This window comes from Phaethon aethereus, assembly GCF_964289735.1.
Source record: "Phaethon aethereus genome assembly, chromosome: 14".
NCBI classification, from domain to species: domain Eukaryota; kingdom Metazoa; phylum Chordata; class Aves; order Phaethontiformes; family Phaethontidae; genus Phaethon; species Phaethon aethereus.
Window position 1 is genome coordinate 3785140 of NC_138590.1, and position 21035 is coordinate 3806174.

Sequence of the window (21035 nt, forward strand, 5' to 3'; positions counted from 1 at the left end):
AACATAATATCATGCAAAAGCTTTCCAAATATTGTGGATAATTTCCAAGATTAACACGCAACATTTCCATCCAGAAGAGGAAGCTTCTTGATCACAATGAATTCAGCGACTGTGATCAGGGCTTCAGTATTCCAAGACACTAAAGTTTTGCTGTACCTCCTGTTTTCTGCAACTGTTCATCCCAGTCAGTACCACAACTATCCGTTTGTTTTGCAAACATTTCTTTGGGCCGGGCAGCTGTGAGGTGGTTTTTAAATATGAGGAATTACATCTTCCTAAATGGACGAAAATCCTCAAGTCCACTGAAGAATCTTTGTCTTAAAAATCAATGTTTAAAGAACAAAATGAGACATTTAGACAGGCTCTAGCATGCAAAAGGGTAACTTGAAGCATCTACTCAAAGATAGCTCTATGTCTAAGTGTCTTAATCCATTCTCATAATTAAGGGTGCAATAATTATCTTCTATTCATTGACAGTTAAAGTACAAGGACTGTGAGAAAGTCGTGAGAAAGCACAGCATAAATGGACAAAGGTTTTTGGTAAGTAGAGTTGTAAAATTCCTTCCTGTAAAATTCCAATCAAGCAATTGTTTTGACTTCTCCTTCTCCTGCATTGGCAGATGCCAAGTACTTCGCTCGCAAATGGTTACTGAGGTGCAAATATGAGAAGTAAACACCTTTGCTCAAAACAGCCAGACGTCTTGCTTTAAGTATGGAATACTGGGAACCCAAGCATGTTGTTTAATATGTATCTATTTTAGTATTTTTTAAACCGACAGGGAAGTTACAAAACCACAACCTTGTCTCGAATTAATCTCTTCCTTTATAGAAAGTGCTTGTTTTCAAATATTAACTACAGAAAACTCACATTTATTAGTTGGCCTCTCCTACTAAAGAAGACACAGACCTGGTCAGAATGACTATTGTAATCATGATTTCATGCCTCTATAGTTAAAGTAAGATTTCTCCCGCAGCAATACACAAAATCAATGAACTTTAAGAGCACCAAAACTAGTAAGTGAATTCCCAGTGAGTTTAAATCAACATCAGTCCAGGCTTTACCAACAACTTGTCTTAACTTTAGCTGACAACTTCCATTGACATAGCTGCTGTTTTCAAGTCTTAAATACAGATACATGAAGATGTGGAGGGGCTTTTATTATTACTTCATTTTACTTCTATTTTATTTCCAAATATAAACTATTCTATTTTTCCCATGACAGCAGTCATTTTGATCATCTGTATAATTAGTCATACTGGGGAAATCTATGCATACCTCTTCTAAAGCTTTCTTATTTTTTATTTACTTGTCCTCATGTATCAAGCTTTTTGACATTTCATTGAAATGTGATGTAAAAATTTTCAAACACCTTTTGCAGGAACAGGATATTACACCTCCCTCCTACCGGGTGGAGTCTGAATTATTCAGATGTGTGTCATTGGATTTATCCTCCTAACCCCTAAGAGATTCTCCTTAGCTCAAGCACTAACAGTCTGTGGCTGGAGTGGGAGTTCTGGCTCTGGAAGCACTATGAAATTCTAGAAGTTTGTGAAGTACAAATAACAGAGCAATAACTGTGTGATTCCTAAGTGATTTTTGGAATTTTTTATTATTTCCAGAGTGTTTCTGTAAATACAAGCTGTTCAGAGTGCAGCATTTCTTCAGAAGCATCCTAGTAGATTCAAAGGCTGTTTCTCCATTAAGTAAGCAAGCAGCTGCTCACGTCTGCTCAGACTTTTTTTAAGCTTTTGACCTACTTGTCAAATGTATAATGCAAAAAAGCTTCACCTGCTAAACAACTAAAGGAGACTTTCAGTGGCATATTCTAGAGTACAATGCAATCTGGAGAAAAATTGCTTCTCTGTATGAATAGTTATTCTAAGAAATGTCTTTCTACATTTTGTAAATTATTGGAAACTGACAAATTAAATTTGCACAGAAGAAACTGTTAAGACTGAGTGTTTGCAGGTTTTATATCTATTGTCAGATCTCCATGGTAAACATGACTGCAAAAATAATCAGAATAACATCCTAGTTTCAAAGTCACATTTCTGTATCTATTGGCTACCACAAGGGAATTCAGGTTGAGGTGTAGTAAGAATAAAACCAGAGGGATTCCACGTAACTTATTCTAATAAAATTCTCTACCATTTAAAATAGCAACATGGCCCTTTTATGAGAGTTTAAACCCATAATATTTGTCAGGTTTATCACCAGAATAGAATTCCAGAGAGAAGCTTAAAAAGTCTTTAGAAAAAATTACAGTTCTTCAGTAAATCCTACAGGACATTCCCATAAAGGGACTACATTTTTCTGTGTTTTACTCCTCTGAGTACTCCCAGAGGCAAAATAGTGCTGGAAAACAGAGAGAGGATTTGTTCTCTTCTGAAAATCATTGATAGCATTGTGAACCAATGTGTAATTAGAAACTTCTTACTGTTGGCAGTAAGAAAGAAAGAACCAGACTATCATCCATGTTCCAAAGAAGGTTTGCAAAGCTTGTGATTAACTACACAAAACACTTCTCAAAAGTTTTCATAGTGAACTAATCTGCCCTAAACTTGGAGTTGCACATGATGGAAGAAGAGAGGGGCCGACCCTCTCTGCAGGAGCATCAGTAAAGCTCTCAAGACTTAGCACGTTTCAGCTGAGGTCAGGAGTAATCTGCAATCTCATCACTACATTATGGTTGAAGGGGGAAGAAACATTCCCTCCCCCATCCCAGTTTCTAGAAAGATTTTTGTCAGGCTGCCAAAGCTGCTCTTAAGTCTGAGGAGTTTTCCAGGTACATCTCCAGCAGAACATGTAATTTTACATATACTGTGTTGTTTCAGATAAGGTTCTTGGCACAAAACTCTCCGCTACTCCAGCAAATGGTGGTCTATTTTAAAATTTACAGTCTTACCCCGAAACTTTGCAATCATACACAACTTTGCCCGATTTCAGCATGCAGACATGAAGGAATTCAATATATCTAGCTTCTGAAGTCACTCAAATGCCATATTTTTTTGCTATACTAAAAAGATGTGAAGCAAAATAGCATAAAATCAGAATTTATAGCCTTCCTTACCAGGAACAGCTCTTTACATAGGGCATTTCATTGCACATTAAAACTACAAGTGTTTAAAAAAACATTTGAAATATTGTGTCCTTTTATATTCACTGTGAGAAGCATAATTCCAAAATTGCCAGCAAAAATGCCACTGATGATGATTTCAAGCAGACCATGCCTGTTCTGTTGAGCTCACACCTGTAATCAGTAGCACAGGTTGTTATCAGGATGTGGCGCTCTAATAATTGTTTGGCACTGCCCCCTGAGACAAATTATAGTATCTCAAGACTTCTTTAACAATAAATACATCAAGGATATGTTGTCCTGTATGCTAGGTGATGGCAATGTACAATGAAAAGCAATATCCAGAAAGCAAGTGAAAGAAAAGAGAGAAAAAAAAAAGACTTAAAAATAGTTCTGGAATTTTTTGGATTACTGGCTGTTCATCTGCTTTATTTAAGTATCTCTGACAATCTCTAGGGAGGAAGCTGTTGCACAAGAGAGTTTTATTTCCAGTTCTTTTGAGAAGCGGAGCAGGGATGAATTTTAACCTTGCCTGTAAGTCAATGTGACAATATAACACCAAAACGAACTGGATTAGAACCCAAATCAGAAAAGCAAATGACTTCAACTTTGCACAGAGTCCCATTAATTTGATATTAATACTGGAAGAATGGCTCATCTGCTGGTAAACAAACAAATTTACCCAACTCTTGTCTGGTAAGACCTGGTTTAAAATTTTACTTCTCCTTAGAGATCATTTTAACAAGCTATCATTAAAACATTCCCGCTACAGAAATACTTCTCTTTGAAGTTAGATGTGATTATTTTGTTGAAGCCCTTTGTGTGTAAACAAATATACACGATGTTTATCAGCCTTCTAGATAATTTAATACAACTGGCAGCAACATAAAGTAAAAACTAACATCCAGCAAAACAAAAAAAAGATATAGACAGGATTTTTTATTAAAAGGGGTTCAACTCTCTTACGAGCCATAGGATGGGCAGGCTGTTACCTTGTGTTGCTTTTCTATGCACTTTACGTTCCTATCAGTTGAAACTTCATGCCACATTTTTAAATAAGTAAACTTTTGTAAGTCGGGGTGTTTCATGGACAATTTTGTGATATATAACATGTGTTTCCTTTTCAGAACATGTCAGAAAATGATATTCAGAAATTTCCCAAACTCAGAGTGCCGTAAGTAAAGCCAAACCGATATAACATTAAAAATAATCTTAGATGGTTTGCAGTGAAAACTCACAGGAAATACTGGGCAAATGATTTGTGAGTGATTAGTTAGAGACCTGTTTATTGCACTGTACTGAGAGAAAAAGAAGAATGTTCCAAAATAAAAAGACTGCTGTCATGCCTGCTCAAGCACAATGAAGCAATACAAAATAATTGTCTGGAAAAAAGAACTCGTCCATAAATATGTTTCCTTAGCTCCTGTGGATTAGGCCTTGAAAAAGTTTCACATTTATCTGAATAGCTTTCATAATTTCATAGAAGTTACTAAATAAAGAACAATATTCCTATTAAGTCGATACTGAGTTACAGAGAAATTAGCTTCTTCTAATATTTCATGGTGAAAAACAATGGATTTTATTTTGCTGTGAGTTGTCTGGTACATATTTAAGCTGGAAGTTAGAGGTTCCTAACCATGAGACACATGAAGTTCCTCATGGTCTTCTAAACAAAGTAAGGAGGAAAAAAAAGGAACTCCAGTTGTTCTAACATGGCTGTTGGTTGCTCATTTCCCCGTTCCAGACTCACTCCCTCTATGCGTATCTTGATTTTGCTATGGGAGATAGTCTGCTTCGCCGCTTCTGATGCACCAGAGCTTGCGTAAGATGTTCTGGTGAAGCTAAGAATACTGAAAAATTTTGAAATACCTGTGTGATCTGTCACGTTTATGCAATCATGGGTAAGCTGGTGGCTAGATCCGAGGGCAGGAGGATACCTCTGTTTGGGTCAGATATGCAAGGACTTGAACTTGAAAGCCTCAGACATGACATGTTTCTTAAGATCATAGCTGTATTTTCACACAATAGATTTCCCAATAATAGGGACTGGTGGTGTATGATGTGTTAGTAAGGGGGTCCAGATGCTATAAAAAAAAGATGCCCAGATGTCTCAGCATTTTTCAAGTTACTGTCAATTAAAAGCAACATTTAACTACGGTTACTGGGACTGAGGGACCAGACGTACACCAGATTGTCTGTGCGAAAGTCATCTTACGATATTGTAAAACACATTGCTTGTAATTCTCTGATAATTTGTCCTTCCTTAACAGTCCTTTGGCAAAATTGCCTTGTGTTCTCCTTGTTTGAACTTCTAATTTTGAGAAGTTTTCATGCTTTTCTTTCAAAAGTGTGAGTCAGAAGTGTTCAGTGGAAGGTCTATTGAACACACATATGAGACATATTAATGTCATAGGTGAATACTTACATTGAAATCTAACGCTATGGAGTTGCTCCTATCTTGTCTAATCTATTGATATCTCAAAAATGTTTTGAAAATTCGATTTTCACAGTCCACTTACCTTGTAACACTCTAGCAGAAAGTGAACAGCCTTTTCTAGACAGTTCTTTTGGGTTTCTCAACAAGAAGAGAACTTGAAATCAAGAGCTTTAAAAGAAGAGTGAAGCTTGGTGCACGACTTGAAGAACTGAATAAATAAGTAAATTTATAAACCTGAATGAAAATTCTGGAACTAATGCCCTTGTTCTCAGCTTTCTCCACACTAACAATCAGGGAAACAGTTCACTAGAATATTGTGAATACACCTGGAAAAAGGTTGGTGCGATGTGGGCTCCTAATCCAATGCCACTGTTTAAAACAAGAATTTAGAGCTTTAATAGGGAAGAGAACTGGTTGCCATTTAAAACAAACAAACAAAACAAACAAACAACAGAAGATAGGGAAGAGAACTGGTTGCCATTTAAAACAAACAAACAAAACAAACAAACAACAGAAGAAAATTAATGGGTAGAAGAACCTGCCATTCTTTTTAACATTAATTTCATTACTCAGAATTTCATTATTCAGAACCTCCATGCTCTTACCAAAATGGAAAGTGCATGCTGTTGCCCTCTACTCGCACACATTCATTCCTTTTACATCATACTGCAAACTTCACCTATCAGGAGGAGTTCTTCTAGAAGCTGAAATACACATTAGTATATTGTAGTTATAGTACCTGATATGCAACAGTGCTAAAATCTGAGCATATTCTGTAAAAATGTTTAATATAAATAGCAAGTGTCACATTTACAGCATTGATCAGTGAAATGAATAAAAAGTACATGTATAAGAGATTGTTCTCCAGTAACTTTAGTGGGGTTATGCTGATCTACGTGTACTGAGAACAGAACCCAGCACTTGCAACTACACAAGATTTGCAAACCACAGCCTACCTCCTTACCAACCTTCTGAGCTGGGTATGTGGATTTACTAAATATATACGTTTGAGCACATCTACTGATCAAGTTTTGAATAACTGTGGCATTACTTGGGAATGATTCTGTGACTTTTACAAGAATCTTTACAAGACTTACAAGTGTCTAAGTAGGTAACAGTTGTCATTACAAAGTATTATAGGCCACTTTCTGAAACTAATCCCCCCCCAATCTTCTGTTATTATTAACAGAATTATTATTTTGAATGTTACTCTCCACCAGCCATGTTACAGGTGCACATCTTCATGAATCTTCTTTTGGCTTACTTTTAAATACCAGAAAATGATTTAAACACTATTTTGAAAATTAAAATACTTCATAAAATCTTTAAAACTTTCCATTAAAAGGACTGAACTTTTTACTGACAATTTTGCTAAAAATTTAGATATAAAAGAGCACTATATAACAGTGGCTGACGCACCCAGACAGTCCTGCAAGTTTTATTCTGGCTAGTGTTTTGCAGGCAAAAGAGATAATGGACAGCAAGTCTGCACAGGGTTCACTGCACCTGCATACACAAAGGCCACGCATGGATTTCTTGAGGGTTTGTAACAAACTCCACAGTCCATTTACCTCAGTAGGGGCTCCCATTCTTGTTTGCAGTCACCCCCTGACCTTCCTGTATGCGTGCCAGAGATATTGAGGTCTTGTAGACAAGGTCATCTTTACTGGCATGGTTAAAGAAATCCGTCCCGCATGTTTACTGGGGCATGATATCTTGTGGAGGATGGAAAATGAAGACTGAATGAAGATCGACTTTGCCACAGACTATTTGAGAGGATCAAAACCAAAAGTTGTCCTCATCTTTGAGTTACGTGTAAAGCTGTACCACAGAGCGCATTAGACAACTGGCAACATGCCCTCCTTTCCTTGCAGTATCTAGGCCTTTAAATAAACCTGCAGATTTGAAACTATTCTTCCATTTGTGACTTCTCTGATAAATACAACTAAATTTTTACTCTCATTCAGAATATTTGCATTGATGATGCTGTCACTCTTTGGAACCCTGAGACCTCTTGCATTTATGTTGCTATTAAAGCAATCTTAGGGAGGAGTTTAGAAAATCAACTTTGCTTAATGCTATATTTTGATTTAACATGGAAGCCTTTCTTTCATTGCCATTTAGGTGCACAGCAGAATCAATGGCCTAGCTCAGGCACGGGTCCCAAAGCAAAAGCCAGAGTACAGCTCCACTCACTGCTTCACTTCCACTCTCTGTTAGACAAGAGGGAGGTAGAAAAAGCCACTTGGTCTTTGCCGGTTCTGTGTTGTAGTTGAACTGCTCTGGGTAGACACAGAGGAGAGGGAGTGAAGAGAGATTCTCAGACTGGTTTGAGGCTCCCGTTCAAAAGGCAGGACTTGGACACAGTCTAAGCTAGGGGCGCTTCAAGCTAAACAGAAAATTCCACTACATAGTATTTCTACTTGAATATATACATTTCTATTTGAAGATAGAGAGTATCAGCTTTAAATCACTTGGTAAAACTTTACTTTTAAGAATACTAACCATATCTTAAGAATTTAAGCGTAGTTGCTATTCTATGAATGCGTGCCTACCTGTTCCGGTGACCTACATAGATCTGCTGTGGCACTGCTGAACAATATATGAAAACCTGATACTGCATGATTACGCGTGGTGGAACTCCGTCTCCAGGTTCCAGACCACAAGGGGTTTTCCCTACTTCACTTGTTCACAGATTTAGTGGAAATCTATGGCCCAGGAGACATTCAGCCATTATCCCAAAGTTATCACATTGCCACAGACCTTTAAGGAGCAGCAACATTTGGGCCAAGTAATCTATTGGTAGGAATACCTGACACATAAATTTTCTCCCTCTTCCCACTGAGAAATTAAATTAAATAATTGTGGCATGACCATCAGCTTTAGATACTGGGTTATCATGAATGTAGCTGTCATCCTAAGTAAGAGATAGCATCATGGTTGACCTAACCATGGTTATTAATAGCTTAGCTCAGTTGCAACCTGTGTTCTTCAAACATACACTATGCTTAATACATGGCATTTTTGTAACAGTATGAAAAACTGTTAAAAACCATAGTGTTATGTTTTTTGTTGAACTCATCATATTACTCTTGTACTTGCTACCTTATGAAAGAACCATTTAAGTTAATATTAATATCACAAGGTTAATATATACACAATTGAGGCTTCACAAAATTGGTGAAACAGGGAAGGGATATGGTATATTTTGCACAGAGCAGATACTGAATATCTGTCTATAGCACTAAATGAAACTCAGACCTGACCATGGAGGTGTAATTAACATTTTGATAATAAATATAACGAAACAAAAGGCCAATATACAGCTTAAGGGACACATGGAGTTTTCTTATTGCTCATTATCACTATCGGCAGTCACAGAAGGTCGTAAAGGTTTATGCTTGTGGATGACAAATGTGAGTCTTGCAAAATATTTTAAAGCGCATTCAACAGAATGGGCCTTACTTAATGTGGTCAGAATTATTAAACAAGAAAAAGCAAAGATCTCACTCAAAATAATGTTGGTGGTTGGTTGATACCTGAACCATGATCTAAACACTGAAGTTAGTCTTTGCCACTCTTATGGCTTACTATCTTGAGGTGGAACATTTCCAAGTTTTCAGTAAGTCAAGGTATTAATACAGGCTGTTGATCCCTTTGGCCACCATCAGTGTCAGGTTGCTAGCAGACCTGAGATTTGCGATTTTCTACCTTGGTCAGAAAGCTAATTGTATATCCCATACCACTTGTGAAAATTTCCAGTAATAAAAAGAGCATCGTTGCACTAAAGTACATAATTGCATCTGCCGGTTCAAACACGGTAAGTGTGCCGAGTTCTGAACGGGACACATTCTGAGCCTACAAACATGGCGCAGTCTGAAACTTGTTCTACTTACAGAAAAGTCTAAGTGCAAAACCAAAAATTAAGAAGTCTATAATGCCCTTCTCTTCTAAAAAGGTACCCCTTGGGTAGAGGTGAGTGTGTGTACACATGCTCTCTCAGATGGGATACTAAAGGTTATTGGAAGATATAGAACATAACTGATCCTCTGTCAGTTTTGAAGCCAGTGTAATAATATTGCATCTGCCCAACAGACTTTTCTCAAAGGCCAAAACAAAGACTTCACCACCAACTACGCTCTTGACAGTGTTCCATATGCACTATGCAACTTCCTGGCCCTAGAGGACTTTGCCTTCCATCTCTCTCACCCATCTTAAGTCCTTTATCCCAATCCATGTAGAATGGATTCTACCCACGACAACAGCATCTGCAGTTAAGTGAACAAAAGCCAGTTTTGGAGGGCTGCTTTGGGGGTTGGTTGTGTGAGGTTTCTTGTTTTTAACTTCCTGCCAGTTTTAAGCTAAATGTCTGGTGGAGGAGGTAGAAAGAGAAGTCTGAGTAACATTTGCTGCAAGCGCTGTTGCTTTATCCTCTCCTATCATCCACTCCCACAGCTCAGATAGCAGTGTGGTTTTGGTACTTCCTTCCTCACATGGCTACAGCCTCAGCCGCTCAGCGCACTGATCTTGTGTAATAACGTTGCTTGTAAAATGTTACCATTATATAAGCTTCACTTTCTTCTAATAAGCTCTCAGCCACTGGTTTGAAGCATTTCAAATAAACTTCAAGCAAAGATCAGACACTGCATTTTAAGCAGCAAATGATTAAAATTTTGGCAGCAAGAGAAGATGAGCAACTTTTTCCTTTCAGTTTTTCCTCAAAAACCAGTTGGTGTAAATCCTCACAGCAGCCAGCCCAGGTTTAGTCCAGAAAGCTTCCAAACACTCAGGTCTCATTCATACCCGTGTAAGTCTGAACTAAAAGAATCATTAGCTCTAAAACCAGTGATCTTAATTTTACTTCTTTAGCTGAAAATAAACACAATGTTATGAAAGATCCTTCCTCTACCTCTTCTACAAGAGAGAATAAGCCACACACAGGTTCCGTAATCCACTTTTCACGCACAGCACTGGTATATGCAATGCCCTGTTCAGCCCAGAACGTTTCTTGATGTTTCACATGGAATTTATTATTCACACAGCAACTTCCTTAACATGTGCAGCAGAAGGAAATTTCTTGTGCTGAAGAGTGTTGATTGCATGGGAAAGAAGAAGAGCAAGAGGAGTCCTATGCCTGTAACTTGGCATTTTTCTTGCTTTATACAATTTGCTTGGGTAATGATGTCAGCTTTAGACAGCTGTAATCGTTCTCAAATTATTAACATTTGTGCATGTGCTTATTTCAAAAGGGGCAAGTACGACAATAGTTGCTTCAAATCAGAAAATTGTTAAGTACTGTCTTAAAAAAGAAAAACCAAAAAATATTCTTCCTCTGCCTTTCTATTTTCATGCTTGGATCCTTGAGTACATATCCTTAACTTCAAATTACCCATCTTCATCCTTCATCCAGATCATACTGATCTGAAATTGCTTGTTCTCCAGTACTTGCTGGCAGCCTGATCTGTCCCCATAACATTTTCCATAATAAAACAGAGCAACCCTATGCCTTGAATTTGTCTTTTAATCTGAATTACAGTAAGATAAGTATTAGGTAAATCGCAAAGGCAAGAGAAGGGATATTCAAAATAAGAGAAAGTCTGTTAGCATGGTTCAGGATAAAATAAAATATTTTTGTTGGTTTTTTTTAGAAGTTAGATTGGTTGAGAGCTTGTCTTCCTCAAGTTACAGCCCAGAAAAGCAGTTAGACATGAGAGATGCACAAATCAGGTCATTTGGAAAAAACTAGGAGACTATTATTGCTGAGTAGCAGAAAAAGACATGGAAGAGAAGAAAAGCAAAATAGAGTGGCCACTGCCTGGCCATAAACAAAGATTTTACAATACTGATATAAAGTTTGACGGACCAGATCTAAGATGTATGGAACAGAATTCTGCACTAACAAACATTAAAGTATAAGCTTTTACAGAATTCAGAATCTGAGATAACCAGACATGTTGAGTGTCTAATTTTTTTCATACTACTTCTATTTCCACAATTACTGTCTCTGATAGACCTAAATAATGTCAGCTAGAAGTAAAATGGGGTATTTTTAACCAGATGTATGCAAGCAATTTGCTTTGGTTGTCACAGGACTTTCTCGGTGGGACTTTCCTCAAAAAGAAATAATGAGAATTAAGAATCTATGACTCATCATAATTCTTCTTTGAAACAAACTAGTCATAGAGGCAAACTTCAGAGCAGAATTCTGTTGCTTTTAGAGGACTTAATTCTGTTGATCCCACTAATGACTGTCCTGTAGCCTCAGGGTTGTTCTTAGGGAGTCAGTAAATAACAAAACTCTCTGTACCACGTGTCTGTGCTGGCTATGGATGCCAGCAATATTAGCAGCATAAATGCATGATCCCGACCAAAATTTCACCCAATATTGCATTTCATTGGTTGTTACTCACCCTACTGCTATATACAAACTACACGTAAGTGATGACACACACAACTTGGAAAAATCTCTCTAGACATACAGCTATGGTCTTCATATGTTCCATGAATATTTCTGCCCTGCCTGCCCTACAGATGTGTTATAACATGGAACTAAATCAACCTTTTCACCTTCTTTACCCAAAGGATTCTGAATTAGGTATAGTTTGGTTATAGAGGGAGGGAGACAAAAAGAATAGAGAGTAGACATAGGGTACATTTAATCCCTGCTTTTGCAACCATAAGCTTGGTAGAAGCTGTTTCCTGAAGCATTATCTGTGTTTTCCATGCAAAATAATACAAATGCAATCACCATTATTTCTTGTGCATTGATGTCTACCACACCCAAAGTTTCTAAGGCTTGCTGGGTTTAATATTTATTTTTAAACTTGATCCAACAACATGGGTTTTTATCTATGTAAAAGTCTAGTTTTCAAGTGGATATGGCTATAGCACAACTTCGCAAAATGATAAATTCTGTATTCTTACCACATAGTAAATAATAATTTTGAATTACCAGATTTAATTTAGGAGACATTGAGGGAAAGCAGCTAAGAAAATGACTGACAATTTTCAAGGTGTTTTTTTAAACTATTTTTGTGTTTCTTTTAAATAGAATTGTAAGTAAATTAAGTCAAGAAATAAACAGAAATGAAGGGAGGCTATCTTTCCTTCCAAAATGGTAAGTAAAACAATTAATCTTTCTTTTTCAAAGCTTTCAGATATATCTTTTCTGGACTGTTTTCCATTGGATCAATAATATCTGGGTCAGAGGGACAGCCTGGAAATTATATAAAATAAAACTCTGTTTTGTTAATGTTATCAAGAATAGCAAAGCCTCAGCCCATGAACACCCTAGATACTTCTGCCATGTCCAGAACCAAGTAACATATAAATTTCATATAGTTTTCCATCTGAGTATCCTAATCTTTAGGAATGCTATAAAGTCCAGGCACATATTATTGCATTAATAAACCATCATATATGCATTTCACAGACCTATACGTTGTTATATTTTTAATACTTTATGACTTATCCTTGAATATAATGTTCTTGCAATAGAAAAAGAACAAAAATTACAAGAACACTGCATGAGAAAAGAACAATTGTTATATATATACACAATGAAAATCTAAGCCTAGTCTACATAATGGTTTTACATCATCTGGCAACAGGATTTTACACCTTTGCATTAACTAGAGCTCACAACTAGAACTGAAAACCATAAAAATATTTATCAACCCTACAAATATTTATGAACTTGGCTTTCAGCAGCTTGAATGGAATTAGCAAAGAAAGTTTCTATTTGCAGGAGTGGCGCCCCGGTAAACTTATTTACTGAGCCGTCTTGTTTCTAAACACTCGACCTCACTGACTTGAAGTTTTTTCAAGACAATTTAGCTTACATTAGGATCCTGTATATGAAATATGAAGTAGCGTGTTTTTGACATTTTGAGAGAGTTAAACTCACCTACGTAAACTTCATTCTACTGTTAAAGCTAACCATTACCTTTATTTGCAATAGATTTTAGTATGCTTAAACTATTTAAGAATTGCAAATGCAACGAATTCATTTGTTTGTATCTTTGTTGCAGGGCCCAAACACAAAAATGTCCTGAAAATCCAGGCAAGTGTGTACTGGCAGGTAGTCTCCAACAACAAAAGTGTTTAAAAACATTAAAATATTAAGTTAATCCTTGCAGGGCGGGTGGGGGGTGGTGGTGGTGGTGGAGGGACCCAAAACAGCAAATGGAAAAAGATGAGAGCACAAGGAAGTTGCAAAAAGAATAAAGAGTAGTTACAGGAGAACAAGTAAGAAAAAATACTTTTAAAATGGAAAACATGGTGAAGAAAGGCAAGGGCAGAGACATTTACACAGGCATTCCCAAACTGCCTTTCTTTAACCCAACACACAGTATCAGTGCTTATATATGTCTTTTCCAACACCTCTGCCCCCTGCCCCTACTGCTAGCAGCACCCTATATAGGAGAGGTAAGCTTCTAGATGTCTCCCATATTTTGAATTTTTATTTTGATTATTTTCTTAATAGGCCATCAGCATTTAAAACTTCTGCAAGCTACCATGTTCCCCCAGTCCTACTGAAATTAAAAAAAACTTTTGATACGAAAGCTAAAATAGTATTAAACAAAGAGATAAGAAGTCTGTCCTCATTCTGAAAGCATTCTACTTCAAATTATATTTAAAACTGGAATTGTAGGACAAACTTGAAGTGACAGCACATCTATCATCTCACACAAGCTAGCTATGCTCCTAGTTTTGAATTGGAATGTTATTTGTACTACCTTTCATGAACGCCTGCCTGCCTTTGGAAGGCCTGCCTTGTTCCTGTGGCATAGCACTGGGGTTCAGAACTGATCTGGGATCTGTCGTGTCCTTTTTGTCAAGTTACGTCTTGATAGTTTAAAGCTGTAGATCCTAAGAAGCCTGTGGTTATGCTTCTTTACACAGGATACAGTCAAGACGACGGTGGCTGGTCTTCATTTGTGAGTATCAGGATTAACAAAACCTGCTGGTTGAATAGATTACCTCTTCTGTTAAGGTCTATCATTTCTCTCATTATCTACTTTGGGCAGCACGGATGGAGAGTGCAATGACAGGGGCTGTTAAGGATGAGGAGAAAGAGAAGCAGGAGCATGAATGATTGGGGTAGCTGCATACAAATTTCTTCTCTACCAGGGGAGAAAAGGGTCGCCCCTGCTAATGCAAGGCAGAGCTTCAGAATGGCAGTCCTACACCCCTGGCTCAAGAGAAGCTCACAGCCTATGAGCAGGTCTCCACAGAACCATAGCTGAATTTCACATACCTACTTCAAGCTCCTGAAAGAGGCAGCCTGTAAAGGAAAGGTTGCTATGTTATTCTATGGCAAATTCTTGCCATTTTCTTCTCTCGAGTTGATTTGTTGAAGAATCTAATTTTTTGAAGCCAACTATACTGCAAAAGTTCCTTTTGCCTTTCGGCATAGAAAATGTAATCATTAGATGAAGCATACACAGCTCAGCTAGCTAAATTAATAAGCTGACTGATGCACAGTCTAGGTTTATGAAGGTCTCTTATATTGACCAGTGCCAATGCTTTTTCGCAAAAAATGGAGAGGGATTTTTAAAAATTACTTGCTACTAAGTTTGTAGGAGTTTTGCTGCTATTTTAGGAGCACAAAAGGTAAAAATAACCACCTACAGAGCACCTGGGCTCTATGTCAATACAGAGCTAGTCTGGAACTTTCAGCCAAGATACCAATGACAAATTGAATATTCTTTTTCTTGTAAGCCTTGGCAGATTGCACAGAAGAGATGTGCAATGACTGCTACCATATTTTCGCTGATCTTACTAGGTCCTGCTGGTTTTGTTCTGGTCAGTGGAGGGCACCAAGACCCCTATCAAAGACCTTATTTTTTCTGAAGCATTTTTAAATAGTTGAGCTGCAGGCTGTGGAGTACATGCTATTAAGAACGAATACCAAATGGCATCAACTGCTGTTCCAGTGTGTTTCTAGGAAGCCCTGAATTGTTTCCTGGTGCCTTGTCTGTTACCTAAAACAAAGGCACTGTGCATTTCGGTAAGCTATCAATCACCTTATCTTGACCTTCCACTGCAGTTAGTGTTATAAAGTGACACTCACCTGATGAGTTCTGTATGCATTAATAAAATACTGCTTCCTTGCCCCATTTTATTCCAACACAGACTTTTTCACTCAAACTGGTTTTAAAAACTTGATATTCTCCAGAGTGAAAAAGACCTCAGGGAAAGGCCACAAGGAAATTGCACTGAAGTGTTTAGCATGCTGTTACAGCACCTATCTTTTATGTTCATTTGCCAGGATGAAGACGATGACTATGAAAGCCCTGATGATGACCAGGAAAAGGAAGAGGAGGCTGACTATGAATCACCAACAGAAGAACCTGAGGAAGCAGAACATGACAGTGATGGCTATGAGCCACCTCCATCCAATAATGATAAAGCACACCACAATGTCATATTTCCCGCTAAGTCACTTGCAAACAACACAGATTATATAGGTAATTACTAAAAATTAACTGTTATTAAAAATTTGGAAAGGAAATTTTCACACATTATCAGCCACATTTTAGGTGAGTGGTAATGGAATATAGAAGGTTTTTTCCTGGAAGTCAACAGTGTAGTTCATGAACAAGATTTAGTGACACAGACTTACAGCATGTTGGTGGCTTTGTGACTTTTAAAACTAAATTTTCTACTTTAGACAAGCTCTGGTGGATGAAAGATTAGTTTCATGTGATGTGTGTATCATTTGGCCTTTGGTTTGAATCTGCATGAAATTTAACATATGTGCATACCTGTAACTAGCTTTAGTAGTGCAACCTTGAACAGAGCCAGTTGTCACAACAGTGGCAAGAAACTAGTGAAAATTGGGAGAAGAGAGAGATCAGCTTTCTCTGCCTGTCATTTTTTTGTGTCTGATTCTTCATCAGCCTGCAGCTGTGGAGTCAAGTACAGGAGTCCAAAACTGCCATTTAGACTGGCTGGTGTTTCACACAGACACTGCATTGCAGTGAACGAAAATAAGTAGTGTGGGCCAACAGACAGCAGATGGAGTCACCTCACCACCAAAGGGACAGATGAGCCTGTAACTCCCAACACTGATTGTAAAGCAACTGTCCATTATATACTAAAACAATGTCTATATGATAGATTAACTTAAGTATGCAGGTTATTGCAAGGGCTCTTTTTCATAAAGATCTAATGAAAATAAAAGTAACCCAACACTGTGTAGTTGTTTAGTTTGGGATTTTTGTTCTCTTCAGACAGACCTCCAACAACTAGATCATCACATCAGCCTCCAGTACCACCCCAGCGACCTGGCCCATCCCCAGTACCAGCCTCATTTGGGGGAAGAGGTGCTTCTGTACGTTTCTTTCTTAATATTTCACCTATTTCCTTTGCCAGTACCTTCTTAGAAGTCCAAGTGTAATGCCATTTTTATTCAGATAATGCATGTAGAGGAAGAATTTCATCCATCTGAATAGATTTGAACTTTACAGTGTGGCCATTTTTTCATGGAACAATTATTTCATATTATTTGGCTATTTCTTACACTGGAAATTTGTACCCACTTGTGAATGCCTCTTCCATATAAATTATAGATTTGTAGTAGATGCCTCTGTTTCTTTCGTGATATCTGTAAAAAGAAAAAAAGGCTAAGTCTTTCCAAGCTATACTTCTAGCAACCATCCAATTGAATTAAGACCACATAAAAGTATAAGGGACTGTATAATGAGAACCCCAGGGACTCCGATTTTTTTTTTTGTTACTGTGAATACTTCAAAACTGAAAGCTATTGAGCTGTTCACAACTGACACTATAGGTCCACCGTATGTCAGAACAGATGTACATTAGACCTACCTGAGTACACAAGTAGAGGTAATTTTAGGATGTGATAGAGGGAATTCTGGTCTGATGCAGTGTCATAACTCATACATATAAAACACACAGGACTCTCAGGTGTCATGAGCTCTCAACACTGCTGTCCTAAATTGCTGCTCTATTTTTTTGGAATAAGAACAAACATTGGAAGGCATTTGTCTGGAGAAATCTAGGTTTAGATGCAAATGCCTTTTGCAGCTGCTGACAACACAATGCTGTTTGACCCCAGCTCTCCCAGTAACAAAGAGGAGTCCTTTCTCCCCCTGCCTGAGCAGTGTCAGTAATACAGACTTAATACATATTTCTCAACTTCAAATTTACATCCACTAATTTCAGTACCAGTTTTCAAAACTAACATCTGCTGCATTGGAGGGACAAAGATGCAGCAGCATTGTTGAAGCTCCTGTTTCTTCCCTTTGACAATACTCATGCCGTCCCCAAAGATAACATCCCACTAGAGTATTGCTTGTGAGACGAAACAGATGGAGGCAACCCTGCACCTAACAAAAACCCCATGTATGTAGGCCACTCTTCAGGAGTGTTATACGGCTCCTATCCTTCCTGCGTTGAGCAGAGACCTGTTCCTTGCACCATACCAGTGACAAAGATTGGCAGATGTGGTGTGGTGGGGTTAATATACTAAAATTAAAACAAAAAGGCAAAGACACACTTTAACCACATATATAATATTTGTTTTAGCTGCCATCTTTTCCTCCTCCACCAAGCAACAATGACTCAAGTAGAGACAGAAATATCAAGCCTTTGAAACGTAAGTACAGCTGGTTTTCTCTTTGTAAAGCTTTTCCCACTTTGCAAAGCACTTCACTTTTGCCTATATTTCCTCAGTGCCACTCTCTTCTACTATTTATACAGAAGCCTCACTAGTTATTCTAAGAAGTAACACCAGTTCATGGCTATGCAAAACAAAGATATATTGACCTATACTAGCAAATTATCTTACACAGCTTTTGTGTTTAGCCCCAGCTCCTTCTATAGACAGAAGCACAAAACCCCCGCTGGATCGCCTTGCTCCACCCTTTGAAAGAGAAAGCCCAATATCAGGTCAGTATTTGCTTATGCTAACATTTTATTGCTTATGTTTTTTTCATTATTAAAAACTATCAGTTTGGATATCATTACTGCAAAAGAACGAGGCTCAACCAAACGTACTGTAATCCAATCACATACAAAGTGATCCGTTTATGAATAAATAATGTGAGCAGTACTTATAATGTGAGAGAAATTGTGTCTGGAAAGTAGCAACCCTAGTTCAGGACTACTTGAACAGAAAGACATTATGAGCTCCCTGTGCAATAAAGGTTCGATGTAATACTTAAGTGAATGAACAAGGAAATATTTAGTAGGTTAAAAGAGGAAATAACTCTTGCATACCAAGCTAAAGATACTATATGTAATTTGGCATCCAGACTTAAAAAAAATGCTGAGAACTGAAAAAACATAGAAAAAAACTGGCATGTGTTTCAAACCTGAAACCCATATTTTACAAAGAATATAAAGAGACTACTCTATGATTTTTATTTATTATCTAAGTACTTTCATCTATTATATAATGGCATAAAACTGTCCAGTAATTCAAAGTTGAACCATAGAAAATATGATTGTAAAACATGCCTCTCAAAATTTTTAAATTTTCCTTTAATGAGAGATATTGCAATTTTGCCATCTGTTGCAAAGCCAAAATATTTTTTTGGCTTACATCTCAGGAGGCTGAGTGCTTCAATCTGTAAAATTCATTTTCAATGATACTCAAAACTTGTTTGTTTCATAGGAAGTTTAGTTGATTATCTTAACTTTCATTTTTTCTAAATATAAGCTTTTACTATTTTCAGGGAGGAAGCCAGGCTTTCCTGAAAAGGTAGGGTTTTTTTGTTTGGTGCTTATTGATGTTTTCCACCTATTTTGCTACATTTACACATTCTCTTAACTATTCCTTGTTGTTTTACAGCCTCTGACTTCACAGCTAAGGTAAGAGTTTTGCCTCTGGAAATGAGACTCTCGATGCCAGTATTACCCAGTTATTTCTTAGTAATCAGCTTTTTGCCTTTATTTCATCATCTTGCTCCTGCTTTAGATCCCTGGGGGAACAGCTAGCAATGATGCCAAAACCTCCTGTCCCACCAAGTGACAGGTATGAAAGAGGTAACCCATCTCCTCTAAGGAAGCAAACCCCTGTAAAGTAAGTGTTCATTTAATTGAAATTTAATAAAGGATAAATTAAATTTAACAAAAATATGGCTAAGCAACACAGGATAGTATAATTTACTGCTACTGCATGACAGCAGTGTCTGCAGATATCAAAGTTTTGCTTTATGAACGTGCATAGGATGCGCTGTAAGCTACAGAAAAGTGTAAATGCAGAAGCAGCTCGCTCTGCAGTTATATCTGAAACAGCCGTTACGCAGGGCACGACTCACTTCCAAGTTGCACAAAGAAATACAGAAACCATGTTTTGTCCACCAGATCAAGTTCTTGCTCTAGGGAACATTCTTTCATGAGTTCTATTACTTTTTTTTTAGGATGTTAGAAAAAGAAAGCTTTACTTTCTTACCATTGATTTTACTAGCCTGCAAAACTCCTCCTTAATAGCAAACAGCATTCTCTAGCAGAACTAGGTCATTTTCTAGAATTTTCAAGATGACACGTGGGCTGAACAGTGTGACCAATCTTAAAACAAAATAAAGTAATTGAGATCTGCTAATCAGCCAGGATAATTTATCAGAGAAACAAAGACTGGAGGTTTATCAAGTGCTCCAGCAATGTTGCTAAGTATTATAAATGAGTTCAAGACTTACAGTCTATTGCTGCATCATTGTAAAAACTTGTTTTAAGCCCTAATCTTATAATCAATCCATCAGACATTTTCCTTGTTGGTAGAATCAAAATGGGCTAAAGACTAGCATAATGTCTTAGACTATGGCTGCAAATTAGAATCGTAGCTATTTTCATGACAGAAAAAGTGTTTCTGCATCCATTGGGTCTGTAAAACTTACTATAAATTCACATCTTAATTTGAAAAATATGGTCTAATGCACACAAAGTGAAGAAGTACTATTCCACCTATGACTCATGTTTTGTTTTCTCTGTTTCATTTCAGGCAGGGTTGGCCACCACACAAAAAAAATGAAGTAAGTATGGTCTCAAAGCAGATATTTCAATGTATAGAGACTACAATAAAATGAAGTACCTGTATAAACTAATGATTCTGGAATAGGTCAACTTGTTTCTTTTATCAGTTAGAATGAATACTTACGGACCTTTCACAGGACATTGTTTCTTTTTAAACAGTTCCTCTATGTCAAGCTCAGTTTATTCCCTGAGTACTTTATCTTAGATGACAGGAAGAATAAGGCCATAATTTTTTTATGACATGGGAGAAGTGATTTTGCTTACTCTAGGTTTTGGGGTTTTTTTCAGCTTAAGCTGACCTAAGGATTTCACTTTCAGTTAACTCTGAGAGCCTACACTTACTGAAGGAATGAGGAAACTTTACATCTGCTGAGAGTTTCTGACTACTCTGGGTCAAGATCCATTATGGGACATCAACCTCACAGCTTATTTGTAAATAATAGATACATCCTAACATAAGTACTTTAAAAAGTCTTTTGTGTTGCATGAAAATAGAAACCCCAGCATTTTAGATGGCA

The 21035-nt window shown here is 37.3% G+C and overlaps 1 protein-coding gene across 1 annotated transcript in view; it reads left to right on the forward strand.

The window, feature by feature from the left end:
* The window catches only part of LCP2 (lymphocyte cytosolic protein 2), a gene marked incomplete at its 5' end in the record, with an annotated part of 31704 nt that overhangs the window by 3025 nt on the left and 7644 nt on the right, over positions 1 to 21035 (forward strand). The window contains 13 exon segments of the mRNA XM_082006175.1: positions 478 to 540; positions 4205 to 4251; positions 12566 to 12631; positions 13545 to 13581; positions 14421 to 14453; positions 15788 to 15986; positions 16752 to 16852; positions 18070 to 18139; positions 18349 to 18436; positions 19225 to 19246; positions 19337 to 19356; positions 19463 to 19567; positions 20486 to 20516. Coding sequence (XP_081862301.1) covers positions 478 to 540; positions 4205 to 4251; positions 12566 to 12631; positions 13545 to 13581; positions 14421 to 14453; positions 15788 to 15986; positions 16752 to 16852; positions 18070 to 18139; positions 18349 to 18436; positions 19225 to 19246; positions 19337 to 19356; positions 19463 to 19567; positions 20486 to 20516 — 882 coding nt within the window.